The 14,803-nt window shown below is 36.9% G+C and overlaps 2 protein-coding genes across 9 annotated transcripts in view; one reads left to right on the top strand and one right to left on the bottom strand.

The window, feature by feature from the left end:
- The window catches only part of LOC125933402 (protein FRA10AC1), a 37,213-nt gene extending 33,966 nt beyond the window's left edge, over nt 1-3,247 (top strand). For both annotated transcript variants that reach the window (XM_049646438.1, XM_049646436.1), the window contains exons 14-15: nt 803-881; nt 3,078-3,247. In XM_049646438.1, coding sequence (XP_049502395.1) covers nt 803-881; nt 3,078-3,120 — 122 coding nt within the window. In that variant the 3' untranslated portion in view covers nt 3,121-3,247. The remainder of the gene's footprint in view (nt 1-802; nt 882-3,077) is intronic.
- A 3,608-nt stretch (nt 3,248-6,855) lies between these two features.
- Nucleotides 6,856-14,803, bottom strand: part of PDE6C (phosphodiesterase 6C) — a 44,878-nt gene continuing 36,930 nt past the window's right edge. For 3 of the 7 annotated variants that reach the window (XM_049646411.1, XM_049646417.1, XM_049646416.1), the window contains 7 exons: nt 14,114-14,214; nt 12,267-12,389; nt 12,045-12,117; nt 9,899-9,973; nt 9,700-9,783; nt 9,175-9,331; nt 6,856-7,013 (listed from right to left, as the gene is read on the bottom strand). In XM_049646411.1, coding sequence (XP_049502368.1) covers nt 6,952-7,013; nt 9,175-9,331; nt 9,700-9,783; nt 9,899-9,973; nt 12,045-12,117; nt 12,267-12,389; nt 14,114-14,214 — 675 coding nt within the window. In that variant the 3' untranslated portion in view covers nt 6,856-6,951. The remainder of the gene's footprint in view (nt 7,014-9,174; nt 9,332-9,699; nt 9,784-9,898; nt 9,974-12,044; nt 12,118-12,266; nt 12,390-14,113; nt 14,215-14,803) is intronic. The other 4 variants (XM_049646412.1, XM_049646413.1, XM_049646414.1 and 1 more) reach the window with 4 other exon arrangements.

The following is a 14,803-nucleotide window of genomic DNA, read 5'->3' as shown; positions in this document are numbered from 1 at the left end:
TATAGATATGCTAAGGTTTTTTTTTTAAAGTTGTATAGTATTAATTTAACCAATCCTTAATCCCTAACTGGTGAGGATATAGGTTGTTTTCTTTTGTTGTTGTTATAATATAATGAACATCTTTGTACATGTATCTCAGGTGCTTATTTATTCTAAGTAAATAGCTAAATTCTTAAAAGCAGCATTGCTGGTCAAAGTGTATGTACATTTTAAACTGATCTATATTGCTAGATTTTCCTCAAGAAAAAGGTTTATAGAAATTTTACTCCAGCAATGTATTAGTATGCTTGTTTCTTTGAAACAGCTTCTTCTAATTAATTTAATCAGCATTAATTTTTAAAAGTGTCTGACAATATTTTTTCATAATTTAACTAACTTGTCCTACACACTAGTTCAATTCTTCAGGTCATGATCCTAATGTAGATAAACTCTACAAAATTCTTAACCTGTGTGTCCTTTGTATGCTGATAGAAAGAAGAAACTAAAGTGAAGACAATTACATTTCAAGAGATCATTCCTTTGTAAGAGTTAATATTGGAATCACTACTTTAACTCAGTGTAACTTAGGGAAATTTCCCTTGAGACTTTCCTTGGTCTTTTTGCTGAGACTCTGGTATATCTCAGCTTATTTATTTATTTTTAAAAAGAATGTTATTGGTCTGGAAGAGTGAATTACATATTCAGAGCCACAAATGTTGAAGCTAAATTGCAGTTAACTCTGAAGTTAATTAATTGCATTGGTGGGTAGTTCAAAACATGTTTTAAATATAACACATTTTAAAAATCTCTTTTAAATCAACAGGAAATTCTGATGAAGATGAAGGTACTTCAGAATCTGAACTTTGGAAGGGCCCCCTACCAGAGACAGATGAAAAATCACAGTGAGTCCTGATATTAACAGATAATGCATACCCTTTACATCAGTTAGGAAGCTGCAGCCACAGCCGTTCTTGATAACAATTAATGAAAAAGCTCAGCATCATGAATGTCTGTTTAATTCCAAGGACTCTCTAGTCTGGTAAGATCAGAGTTTAATTCTAGTCATTGCTTATGGCCATAGACAGCTAACTCGTCCAGCTTCCTCTCTGTCAGTAAATTTTTCTTCAGCTCACCTTGACAGATGGCCCTCTGGTCTTTGCTTAGAATCCATCAGAGAAGGGCTGTTTACTAGTTCCAGAGCAGCCTATTCATGATATCCTGATTATCATAAACCTGTACAGGGGAGCTCCTTGAAGATACGGATGGGTAAATTTCCAACAGCCACCTTAGCGCCCAAAGACAGATAATTCAGTGTGTACGTTGTTATCTGCTTTGGGTTGGAAGAGCTATCTGGGTATGGGCTGGGATGTTATCAGCTCTTGTCATATACTGGGAAGTTCAGCACTAGAGCTTTCTCTCCTAAAAGAGGGTAAAATAATACCTACTGCATAGAATTTATTATGAAGATTTAATGAAATAAAGAATGTAAAGCACTTTGTGCCATACCTACAAATCTAAGTGCTCAATAAATTTTAATCCCATTTTGTTAGTCTTTAGGCATGTTGGTTCATAATGGAAAAACAATGAACCAATCATTATTCACTAATTTAAGCTGATTACAAAACATCTTGCCAATTATGATATGTTCCCAGTGTAATAGAATTCAGGTGTATTGGAAAGAGTTTTTGTTAAATAAGATTACTTTTATTCTGTGACCTTAACTTTTTTTTCCAGCCAAATAAACAATTCCTACATGTAAAAGTTATTGCTATAAATAAAATATTGCTATCCTAGTCAAACTATTGACTAAACTTTCAACCGTGTAACTTCTCTTTGAAGAGCTTTATAGCTGAAAGTGATTAGACTAGGTCTTAGGATCAGCTCACCTTTTTAGGCAATGAAGATACTTGAGTAAATCCTAAGAAGGCTTTCATAATCCAGAACTCTTTGTGACCTCATAAATACTTGACGTTGATCAAGTACTCAACATCTAAGTCTAACAGAGATTCAGCTAATTTCCCATATTTAAGTTTTGACTACAATTTGTAAATTTTTACTGCATTTTGCTGTCATGCTGGGGAAAAAGGGACAACAGCAATGGGGAGTGCCAAATTGCAGATAATTCTTAAATCAACTTTAGCTGATTCTGTTTTGTTTTTTTTTTTTATTAATTTGAACATGGTGTAATAGCTTTTTGCATTCACAAGTATTTAAAATCAAATGATGAAGGCCCATTGTGAATCCCTGATCTAGAAGAATTTTTCTGAAGAGACTGGTAGACTGGTGACTTTCCAGTTTGATTGCCTGTCTCAGAAAGAAAAAAGCAGATGTATATACATTTAATTCTCATAGCACCTCTGTGAGGAAATATAATATCCTCTATTGCACAGATAAGGAGACTGAGCCCAGAGAAGTTAAGTAACCTGCTGTTACTAGCTAGTAAGTGACCGAACTGGAACTTAAATACCATCTGACTTGAAAACCTGTACATTTTCCTTCATCACAATGGTTCCAAACATTAATTTTGTACTTGACAGTTTTCATAGTATTTTAACAATTTAATATCTCCTTTCAGACTTCAATTCTTTGTGTTAGACATGATTTTTACAGCTACAAATATATATTGACTATTCTCAGAGCAATAAAAACCTATAGCCTAAGCAGATTTTTCCCATTCCTAGGAGTAAGACGTGTCTTTTGCTGAAAATAGTTTTCTTTTTTATTCATTTCTTGATCAGACTATGATTTGAAATGAGAATGAACAGAGAAACTATAAAGTCAACCAAAAAAAATAAAGAGAAGCAATAACATTTTATAAAGTATGCACTTTAAAGTAAAATCTTAGGTAATAAATACATTTAGGGGGAGGTGGCAACATATGAAACACTTTATATTTAATCAGTCTGGGTATAATTATGATTATTCAAAAAGTTAAGAATTATTTGATGGCTGAATCATGAAATACATTGATATATAGAAGAATCAGCAAATTACATTGAGTGAAAATATTTTATTTTCATTAATCTCCTATTACGTGTCACCTAGTAATTTCTTTTCTGTTGGTTTTAATCAATATGTATACTTTTTCTTTTAAATAGAGAAGAGGAATTTGATGACTATTTTCAAGATTTATTTCTGTGAGATGGAAGAGAGAAGCCTACGTTCCTTAATGTGAAAGTGCACTTTGAAACTCTCCACAACAATGTCATCTACAGGTTGCAGCTTGAGTGGTTTATCTTTGGAAATAAAAATCCAACTACTGTCAGGATGTCAGCTGCTTTGAAAGTTTTTCAGTTCCATTGGAGACATGTTTCCCTTTCCCTTCTGTGTCTTTTCAATTGCTTATATACAGCCGCTCCGCCCACAGCTCCTCAAGGGTGAAGCTAGTACACTGTAGAGAGAGTCTGTTGTTCCTGTAATTTGTAGTTTTTGTTGTTTTACTCATTCATATTTATCTTCCCTTGCCTCAGTTAGTTTAAATTATTAGAATTATTGGTATCTCACAAAAAATTATAAAATAGAGTAAGTATGTCTCTCCAGCTTCTATTTATTTACTTTCCTTTCATCCACTGGCACCCTCTTTTTAAGCACCTGCTTTCCCATCACCACCTGTTTCTAGCTGCCTTTTTTTTTTTTTTTTGCTTACCTTTCTCTTGCTTTCTTCTCCCCTATACTACTTAAGGGAGTTTGTTATAATCAAAGTTGACTTCCCAGTGTGTGAGCAGTTTATTATAAAGTAAGTTAATACTATTGGGGGAGGGGGGCAAATGAGGTCCCAGAAGTCAAACCAGTAGATTAGGTTAAAAGTTGACTCTTCAACAGAGCAGTTCTCCAGTAAGATAATTGAGCTGAGTAATAGTAGGTGCTAGAACTTGTCCCAGATATAGTCATGCAAATATGGGTGTACTTCCATGCCAAGATATATTATAAAATGTAAATCTTAATTTGAGGATCATACCCCTCACAGTCACTGGATGTGCTTTAGGAGATCTAAGCACTCCTAGAATCTGTGTAAACTTCTGTGATTGTGTGTATTTTGGGGGGAAAAGGGTCTATAGTTTTCATCAAATTTTCACATGGATGTGTTGATATTTTTAAAAAAAGGTTTTAACCCATTTTTATAGAGCAAGAGCCAAAAGATAGAGGAGAAGATGCATGATTTGGTGAAGAGAGAGGACCTGTAGAAAGTGATCTAATAGCATGTCGATTATTTTGTTGAAGATACACTTTTTTTTTTTAAGTTTATTTATTTAGAGAGAGAGAGTGTGAACCGGGGAGGGATAGGGAGAGAGGAAGAACAGGAATCCCAAGCAGGCTCTGCGCAATCAGCACAGCCTGACATGGGGCTTGGGGCTCAATCCCATGAACCTTGAGATCATGACCTGAGCGAGATCAAGAGTCAGATGCTTAATTAGAGCCACCCAGGTGCCCTGAAGATATACTATTTTAAATGACATTTAAACATGGAATGATTGGTATTCAATTGCAGAATAAGTAGTTTAGTATCTTTTTTTTTTTTTTTTTAAACATTTTTGGGGGGGGTGGGGGGGGGGGGGGGGGGGGCACAGAATCTGAAGCAGGCTCCAGGCTCTGAGCTGTCAGCACAGAGCCCAACACGGGGCTCGAACCCACGAACCATGAGATCATGACCTGAGCCAAAGTTGGACGCTGACCAGTCTGAGCAGCCCAGGCGTCCCTAGTGCCTTATTTTTATATGGTTATCATCAGAGATTTTCCTTTTATTAAACAGTTCTTATTCATTGTATTTGTCAGACTTCTATACGTGAGGCATTATGCTGGATATTGCTACAAAGGAACTATCTATGAAATAATTATGCAGTCATTTCTAAACTATCAAAAAACGGTAAATCAGTATTGGTTTATTAATATTGAACATTGTTTTCATACCCCCTCTTAAAGAAACTGTGTTTTTTTAATATCTCACTACTTATAGTGAATAAAAAGGAACCTTGATTCCTGAGGAAAAAGTGTTGAAATGTTCAGCAGCAAACTGAAATTAGGAAATATGTAGCTAAAACATTTTTATGATAAAAATATATTCATAGTTTGGCGATCATCAGAAAATAAAATTCCTGTAAAATTAAATGATGACTAGAAAAACTAAAGACTTTTTAAAAATAGATCCACATATTTGGTATTGCAGGTGTGGTTTATGGACATGAGGTTCATTTATAAATTCAGATCATTACATATAATCACAATACTTAATCTGTTCATACATAATGGAAGTCATATCTTTAAGGTGTCTTTGAAAAGGCCTCAAGATGATGAGTTTAAAGATTAATTCTCCAGCAGACCTGTCTCACATTTGGCTACAGTGCAGTCAGTTTTCAGTGGACCACTGGTTTGGGATATGAAGTTATGTTTTCTTCTACCAGCTCTTAAGCAAAGTTCCTATTTTTGCAGACCTTCAATGGTGGCACATCTTTGCTCCTCAGTTTGCTTTCTAGTGAATAAGGAGGGGAAGTTGTTTGAGCTGATATTTTGTTGTCAAAAATTACATAAAGGAAGAGTTTCTTAGGCAGTTTCTAAAATAATCATAAAAGTGGAGTTTCAAAATTATTGTAAGTAATGGAAATCAGGTATACATGTATTACCTACTCAAGGTGATGAGTTTAATCTCATCACTCATCACTCATTTGGGTGTATATATTCAATGAGTTTTTTATCCTCTAAATATATTTTTTTAACTTTTGGGCACTCCTCATTTATACCTGTTTGTTATGACATTTATTCAAAATATTATTCATTCATATTTACTGAGCACCTACCTTGTACCAGGCACTACTCTAGGTACCAGGATAGACTTAGGAACAAAACAGACAAAAATCTTTTCCTCTCACAGACCTCACATTTTAGTGTGAGAGTAGCAATCCTAGGATTCTAAATCTTAAAATTTTTTAAATTGTCCTTAGTTTCTCTTGAGAAACCAATATTTAGAATGCCTAGTACATAGCTATAGTAATCATTTTTTAAAAATAATCTCTGTTGAAGATTGTCACAGACTGTTATAACTGTCTCTGTTACAGATTGCCAAAAGTGGGTGTGATGTTCACCTTTCCATTGTCAAGGATAAAAAGTGGAAGTAGATGATAAGCATTTCAGATAGAATAACATTTGATGTCCTTTTATTTTCTAAATAGTATTTACAGGCATTATAAATTCTATACTGTATTTACTCTTACCTTAAGACACGTTGATGAGAGATTTTTAGTTTAGGAAGGAATTTGAGGTATGAATTACAATTAATGTTATGGGCTGAATTATGTCCCCTCCCCCCCCTCCCCCAATTCATGTTGAAATTCAAAACCCCAGTACCTCAGAATGTGATTATATTTGGAGACAGGGTATTTAAAGAGGTAATTAAGGTAAATGGAGATCATATGAATGGGCCCTAATCCAATACGACTGTGTCCTTATAAAAAGGAGATTAGGACGCAGACACGCAAGATGGAAGACTTTGTGAGGATACAGGGAGAAGATGACCATCTACAAACCAAGTGGGGAGAGGCCTCACAAGAAACCAATCCTGCCAGCACCTTGGTTTTGGACTTGGAGCCTCCAGAACTGTGAGAAATTTCTGTTTGAGCCACTCAGTCTGGTATTTTGTTACGGTAGCCCTAGCAAATGAATACTATTAATAAGAACCTTTAAAAAAAGAGTTGGTGACTGGTTTCAGGATTGTATATTTTTAATTTAAAGCAAATTGGCACCAAAAATGCACTTGTTTTCGTCTTGTATTTTCCACTTCTGTTGAACTTTATTTTACCCTCGGGGTTTCATGCTAGCAATAGGTTTTCTTTTGGTGGTCACAAGGGTAGTTTATCTGAAGATCTTTTACTCTCTTAGTTCGTGGTTTGCTGAATGAAATTCGCTGAAGTTCTTTTGCATGTTTTCTGTTTTTCTTTAGAAGTAGAAACAATATTTGAAATTTAGACCAGTTGGATTATATTACAACATTAGACATGTTTTGGACTTTTTGTCATCACTGCCACCTCCTGAATCTTCTGTGGCTAGCAAAAAGAAAAACAGTAGTATTGGAAATCAGTGGACCCAGAGTATTTTTCTTCTAACCTTCTCATGACCAACTTAATAGCCTAATTAATAGTTTTAACTTTCAACAAGTACCAGTGGTTTGATCATTTAAAAACTTGAGATCACGTTCAGGGTTGGTCCTTTTGAAAAAGAGAATCTAATAAATGATTAACCAATTAACATCTGGTTCTCAAGGAAACCACTGATCTGCACAATCTGGGAGTCTAAGTTGTTACTTTGTGCCAGGTACTAATGTTGCCTGAGAGTACAAAATTATGTTCTTGGGTCACAGAAACTTCTCAGGGTAGCAGGAAAAAAAATTCAAAAGGAATTTTTATGCAAATAAAGTATAATAGATCCATATCCAATATACTGAATACTAAAAGAAAATGTCGGGAGACACTTAACCTGATATCCTGTTCGTAGTAAAATTGAGATAAGGATTAAATTTACTTGTACTAGGAAATACCTTTGCTTTTCACTTAGATAGTAAAATTTACCACTTCTGTTATCTTTTTGAAGTGCAAATCAAATCTTATTGTTTTCCCATTTAATCCTTTTAATGATTCCCCCTTGCTCCTGTAGAGGACAAATCCTCAAGCAAGGCCTTTAAGGCCACACTTTCCTGCAGAACTGTCTTACCAGTTCCCCAGACTCCAGTTATACCCGTTTTAAGTTCTACAATTGCATCAGGCTTATTTCCACCTCAAGGCCTCTGTTCGTCACTTCCTCCCCAACCCCACCTCCTTTCTTTGCTTAGCCAAAGCCTGCTGTCTTCAGAATTTACCTTAAGCATCGTTCTTCTGGAAAGACTTCCCCTGTGGTAGTTATAGATAGATAATCAATTGTTCACTTATTGGTTTAATGTCTAGCTCCCCTACCAGGTGGTAAGCTCTGTGAGATAAGGACCCCAACTTTTCCCAGGCCCTGCCTAACACGGGGCCTTATACAGAGCAGATCCCCAATAAATACATTGCTGAATGGATATCCAGAAGTCATAAACTCCTACTTTTATTGTGTTGAAGGACCTCCTTAACCTTTTAAGCAAAATATTTTCTCCCTCTATGAATTTTTAAAAATATCACTAAACACAGTAGAATCATCTAAAAGGTATGTTGTATCTTTTGTTTTACAAGGCTCTTCCAGACACAGATGATTTCTTTGCTAAACAGAATTTCTTACAAAATCTTTTGAGTGCTGTCAAGACAGAATACAAAATCATGATGTTAGCATTCCAATTTCAAGATGACATTTGAGTCATGTGATAAACTCAGTTGATCCCAAGCATCTTAACAGTGGTTTCCTGAAGATAATGTTAAACCGAACAGAGTGACTTTAGGAGTAGAAACTTCATTGGGAAAAACAGCACAATATGGGAACATTCGAGGCATAGTCTCAAGTCACCCCATTCAGCTGTCCAGCTTTACTTCCATGTAGGGCTTCCTTAAGTCTGGAAGGGAGGCTGGAGATAAATCTTCTCATTACATACACAAGAATTTTGAGCTCAGAGAGGTGAAGCAAATTGCCCAAAGCCTTATAGCTAATGCATAACGTTAGGACTAAAGTTGTTTTTCTCACCTAACCCTGATCCCACTGGTTCCATGACTCTTGTATTTCTAAAAACTCAGTATTCTGTGGATGTACCCAGGAGCCACCTACTAGAGTGGATAAAGAAGCCTAGCCCCAATCCCTACTTCAACTGGACCAGTCAATTCCTCCTGGAATTATTCATAAGATCTTGTTTGGGGGGAGGAAAAATCTCTCAAAAGCACTAATCAATTTATTATAATTACTGGGAAAGCAAGTCTCCTGTTTGCATTTACTTTTTATGGTTTTGTCAGTTGAAATTAAGCTCAGCCTGACTTCTGGCTACTTTACAACGAGCAAAAACAGATACCATCTAGGGGTGCCTGGGTGGCTCAGTTGGTTGAGAGTCCGACTTCAGCTCAGGTCATGATCTCACAGTTTGTGGGTTCGAGCCCTGCGTCGGGCTCTGTGCTAACAAACAGCTCAGAGCCTGAAGCCTGCTTGGATTCTGTGTCTCCCTCTCTCTGCCCCTCCCCTGCTTGCACTCTGTCTCTCTCTCTCTCTCTCTCTCAAAACAAACATTAAAAAAAAAAACAACAGATTCCATCTAACCTTTTGCAGCCATGTTTCCTTCTTCCTGCTTTTTTGTCTCCTCTTCAATTACCTTCATCTTTGCATCGTATTCATCAGCTAGGGATTTCCATTCTACTCTGTTGTTCTGAAGACCAGTCAGCATTGGTGTGATTTCTTTGTGAAACCGTGAGAACTCCTAGCAAGAATTTTAGGTCAGAAACATAGTCATAGTTGATTTTCAGTACTTTTCATATGCAGAAAAGGAACTGTAAGGAATTATTACAGTGCTCAGAGCTGCTAGATTGGGCCTAACTCAGGGCCTTGGGAACAGGAAAGACAGGTGCTGTTTTCTAAGTACGTCGGTCTGTTCAGTGTGCTCACTTCTAAATTCTCTTAGTTTTTATTCCACTCCTGAATGAGAGATTAGGATAATTCCTCAAGCTACTTTGGAGAAACAAGGACACCCCTAATGGCTTTCCATGTGGGAGACTCAATTTTGGTAACAGTTTGAAAGAAAAACCCTAGTCCAGCTGATTATACATTTTACTCAATTCGTTTACTTACCTTGTATACAAAAGTACAAACAAAATCAATAAATCCAACTTGAAGTTTGGGTAGTTCGTCTTTTTTGTTTCTGTCCATCATAGGCTAGAAAGAGAAGTACATTCTTTAAGGATAGTTTTCTAAGACTCAGGGAACAGAAGAGACTGATTTGTATCAATAATTTGTAATAAGTAGTGTGTTTCTATGTCAAAGTCTTTACAATAGGCTGTTGCTGCAGCACAGTCCTCTCCAGATCTCCTTGTTCCCAAAATTCATTTGCAACCAGAAGTGCCACCTGCAAGGAAGAGTAAGACTCGGTTCATGAAAGTGACTTATTAGTAGAGAATTTGCATTTTATCAGTGTGAGTGACATTTCAGGATAGCGTTTATATTAATGCTCGAGGTGTTGTCACACCATATGCTCTTTGGTATTAAAAAGATGTCATCTACAGATTATATTGAAATGGCAAAGAGGAATTCCTCTTCGTGTGTCAGTGTTCTAGGCCCATTCTTGGAGTACCTGTCTCCTATTTGCTATTGCCACCACTTCTCAACAATAGAAAGGGGAGATGGGAGAATGTTTAATTCCATTATATTTTGCTTCAAGCTCTAAAGCTTCCCACACCCTCCTTTTGTCCTGCTTCTCTCTTAGCATCTAGCATGTGTGTGCACATACACGCACACACGCGCACACAGATTAGAACACAGCTTTACTTGACTATAGTGTGAGGACATTTAAGGGAAATTTTATATAGCTTTAAAAAACCCAGTATCTACCAAGTTCGATGATTATCCACTAGCTGCCTTACATTGACATGAACCCAGCTTGCCAGGAAGAATAAGATGTGACCACCTTCTTTAAGATGCTCACAGTCTAGTAGAAACAGTTCTGTGAACTATGTGGGGAAGTGCTGTGGATCAAGAAGGGAGTAAAGAGGAAGGGAAGACGATCTGCTGAGAGAAAATTGAACATGCAGAGCTTAGAGTGTGAGGCAGTGAAGGGGAGAGAATGACAGGAAATAATGTGGTGACCGTGAGTTAAGGACAGGTGGTGACAGGCCATGTAAGCTTTGCTAGAAAGTTTGATTCTCTAGACCAGTGATGCTTATTCCTGGAGGGGTAGGGTTCCTCCAGAATGCACTAGTGGCCCAGGCAGGTGGGGGCCAAGAGAGATTTAAGCAAAAGTAACTTTGTTTTTTCTTTTATATAAAGAGCTCTTTGTACAACTTTTGGCGGGAGGTGGGGGTGGGGGGTGGACTGAAAGCTTGAAAATCTCTGGCAAGGGGGGATTTAGAAGGCTTTGAAGCATGGGAGTGGCTGAGCAGAACTCTAAATAATCCCAGCAGCCACTCAGAGGAAGGCTGGGCGTTTCAGGATGAGGAAGGATCACTCAGGAGGATCCCTGCCACCACAGAGCTGATGGAAGAGGGTGGAAGTCTGACCTGAGGCTGTGGCAAGGGTGACAGGCAGGAATGGGGGAGATGAACTTCAAGCAAGGCCCCAGGTTTCTGGCCGGGGTGACTGTGCAGATAAAGAATAAAGGAGAAAGAGCAGGCACGTCAGGATGGAGGAGCACCAGTGTATGGTTCGGGATTTGATGGTGCCAATGATTCTGTCTTTACTAATACAACCCACATTTATAATTGGACCCAGTGAATTCTGGCCTTTCTTCTGCTTAGGGTTTTCCCTAGACGTCACTGAGGGAAAAAGAAGCTTCTTTCATCCAGTTAGTAAGAAATAAGTAGTAAACTAGTGGCTCCTGACTCCCACTCCCCAAGGTTGGCAAAGAACTTCCAGGGAGGGCACCCTTAAACATGAACTTATTACAGATGGTGCCTTGTGATAATTGACAGCACAGTGAAGAAGAGGTTGTGGGAGCAAACCACCCCTGCTAGGGGAAACCACTGATGATTCATCTTTGCCCTGTGCTGATTGATTCTACTAAAAACTCAGACATTCCCTGAATAATTTTATATAGTTCTTGCAGCTTGTTCAGTGATATGGAATTCTTTGCAGAAAGTAGTTCTTTCTAAGGTCCCTTCTCTTTGCCTTGTTCTGGGCAAAGAGACCAAATGACCTATCGTGTTATTGACATCTGTGAGCTCTTGAAAGCGATTTGCCTTTCTTCATTAACAGAAATCCAACAGGGAACATTTTATTTTTGTCTTAACTTCTCAAGTTTCTTTTTTCTTTTCAAATTATAAACTGATGGTTTGTTCCAGGGTAATGAAATATAGTTGTGTACAAAATATATAGTCATATAATTGCTAGCTATAATAAAATTCCGAGATTGCCAGAATCTTCACATTCACCCTTACATGGGACCTAGACTGCATCTGAGAATGTGACAGAAAAGGAAACGTAACTGTACTCGCCTGACTTTGTACCTCCCAGGGTTTGGTTATAGCTGACAGATCACATGCAGTCATCATCATTGCCCTTAGAAGAAAACAAAAGTTGTTAAAATAGAAAGACATAAAAAATAAGGTGGGTTTTTTTTTTTTGTTTTTTGTTTTGTTTTGTTTTGTGTGTGTGTGTGTTTGTTTTTTGTTTTTTGCCAAAAGAGGAATAAAATTCTGACTACTCACATTATAACCTCTTTTTTGGTTGGATCAATGGTTACATATTTGACGGCCTCTTCCTCGGTTTCCATTTTTTCACAGGCATCAACAATTTTTTGAAACATGGTTCTCTTCCTAAAAAAGATACAGCTGTGCAACAATTATAGCATATAAGACCAGAGATTTAAAAAAGTATCTTTAATATGCACTTCTCAGAGTTAAAGTTCCCACTTTGCATCAGATGTTTACATAGTAGATCTAAAGGGTCAGGGAATAAGAGACTAAATGGCTGCTAACAGTTGGCACAGAAAGGGTTTAAGACAGGAAAACCACCAGCCACAGAAAGGGAAAAAATTGGTAAGTTTGAATACATTAAAGCTAAAAGATACACGTGACAAAAGAGATCATAACATAAACATAAAGGCCACAGGCTGTGATGAGACGTAATGCATAAAAGCAACAAAAAAATCAGAACCTAAAATACATGAAAAGATACTCAACCTCACTGGTAAACAAGAAAATACAAATTTGAACATCAATAAGAAGCCATCTCACTGTCAAATTAACAAGATAAATAAGTGTGTGCAGATCAAAAGTAGTCCAGAGAAGAGGTAGCAGGAACTCTTGCACACCGCTGGTGGGAGTTTAAACTACTCAGGAGTGCAGTTTTGCAATGCAGTATAAAACTTAAGATTTGCAACTCTTGTCGCAATCCCACTTCTAGGTACGCACTTCAGAGAAACTCTCACGTGTACAAGGACATACGATGTGGTATTGTCAACAATAACGAAAAGTAGGAAATGATCTAAATGTCTATGAATAGAAGAACGGCTAAATTAATTATGGCATGTTCATAAAGCTGAATATACAGTTCAAATGAATGAACTGGATCTTCATTTACCACCAGGGTAAATCTTTAAAACATATTTCATGAAAAAGCAAGTTGCGGAAAAGTATGTACAAGATGAAACCATTTATGGAAAATTTTAAAACGCACGTAACAATACCATATGAAAATGTGGACGGAAAGGACAGATACACAGCATCAGGATGATGATGACTGTGAGGGGAAAGGGAGTGGTTTTTCATGGTAGAGTGGGTTCGGATGCCTCAATTGCATTTTTTTTTTCCTTAAAAAAAACAAAAAAGACCTCAGGTGTGGCAAAATCTTAGCATTTGTTGAATCTGGGTCATGGATATTTGGATATCAATTATATTCTTTCAAGTATCTGTCTTCATCTTTGAACTATTAAATAATTTTTTAATTAAGAAGGATCAGAGAGGCACAATTTGATACTACCCATCTAAGTCATTAAATAGTTGGATATTATAACTAGTTCACCTTGTCCTAATCCATTTTGCCAAGCAACTCTATAGTTCGCTGACAAAATGGGCAGAAGCTGGGAGTATCCGGTCTCCTTGGTCATTTCTGTAGTGCTCTGCTGTACATAACTCAGAATTATGTGAGTTGGGTTAACGTGCATCCGTATGATCAAGGTTTTTTAGCTCCGAGTCTCCAGCAGAATCAAGTGTCTGAGCCTGCAACTCTAAATACCAGACTCTGGACCATGATGACTCCACCAGACCAAAATGCTCCTCAAAGGCTTTGCGGCATCACCCTTCTGGCAGGTACACCAACTTCACCGTGCATTCCTCAAACTTCTTCAATAACAAACTAATCAACAGCAGGGATTAGTTTTTTTAAATGTATTTTCAGATGTCTAGTAAATTCACTGTCAGTACCTTGAAGGTATTCTACTGATGTTCCAAAAGGAAAATGAATAACTGTGTGTGTGAATAAATGCCTTTTGACTTGAATGCAGTGGATCATTTATGTGAGGCAGAAACATAGTGTAGGGGAGTTCTGTACTTACTTGAAGTATAAAGCCAGGTCAGTTGCTATTATTGCAACTTCAAACAAACGAATAACTGTTTCAAACTGGCGTTTATTTAGGTTCTGGAAGATGTTTAAACTCTGTAAGATAAAAATTCACAATAAAGTGCAATCATTAATTTGTCTTGGTTCAACAAATAAGCCAAACTATGTTTAACAAAATAAAGATTATTGGCACAGAGAGACAAAAAACTAGGTCTTTCTCTCACGTTTTTTGTTTTCAGCTTTCTCTTGGATTAAATTACCACTCTACTTTGAGTAAAGTAATTTAAACTATAAAAGTAGATACTATTAGCAAATATTCATATAAGCAGTGTATAAGTTTGGGGAGTAAATAAAAGTGTTTTCTCCCAGGATCACTTAAAAATATAACAGTAGACTTAAATTTTGCTTGTATTAACTGAGGAGATTTAATAAAGAATATCTGGTACATCCAGTTGTTAGACATGCTGAATTATCCACCGGATAATTTTTGAGTAATCACAGAAGTTGCTGGATGACTTCAGAAACTATAAATTATACTAGTACTCATGTATATATGGGAAAAGATAATGAAATCTCTCAAGTTGTTCTTAAAATGTTTTCTTGCAATTATATTTTACAAACAACTAGACCTTTCTTCAGAGAGATTCCCAGTAATAATCTCTTCACATATGGATCAGCTTAATAG

The sequence above is a fragment of the Panthera uncia genome, chromosome D2, assembly GCF_023721935.1.
Source record: "Panthera uncia isolate 11264 chromosome D2, Puncia_PCG_1.0, whole genome shotgun sequence".
Lineage (NCBI taxonomy): Eukaryota > Metazoa > Chordata > Mammalia > Carnivora > Felidae > Panthera > Panthera uncia.
The sequence above is the reverse complement of the archived record's forward strand: the minus strand, read 5'-3'. Positions and strand labels throughout refer to the sequence as shown.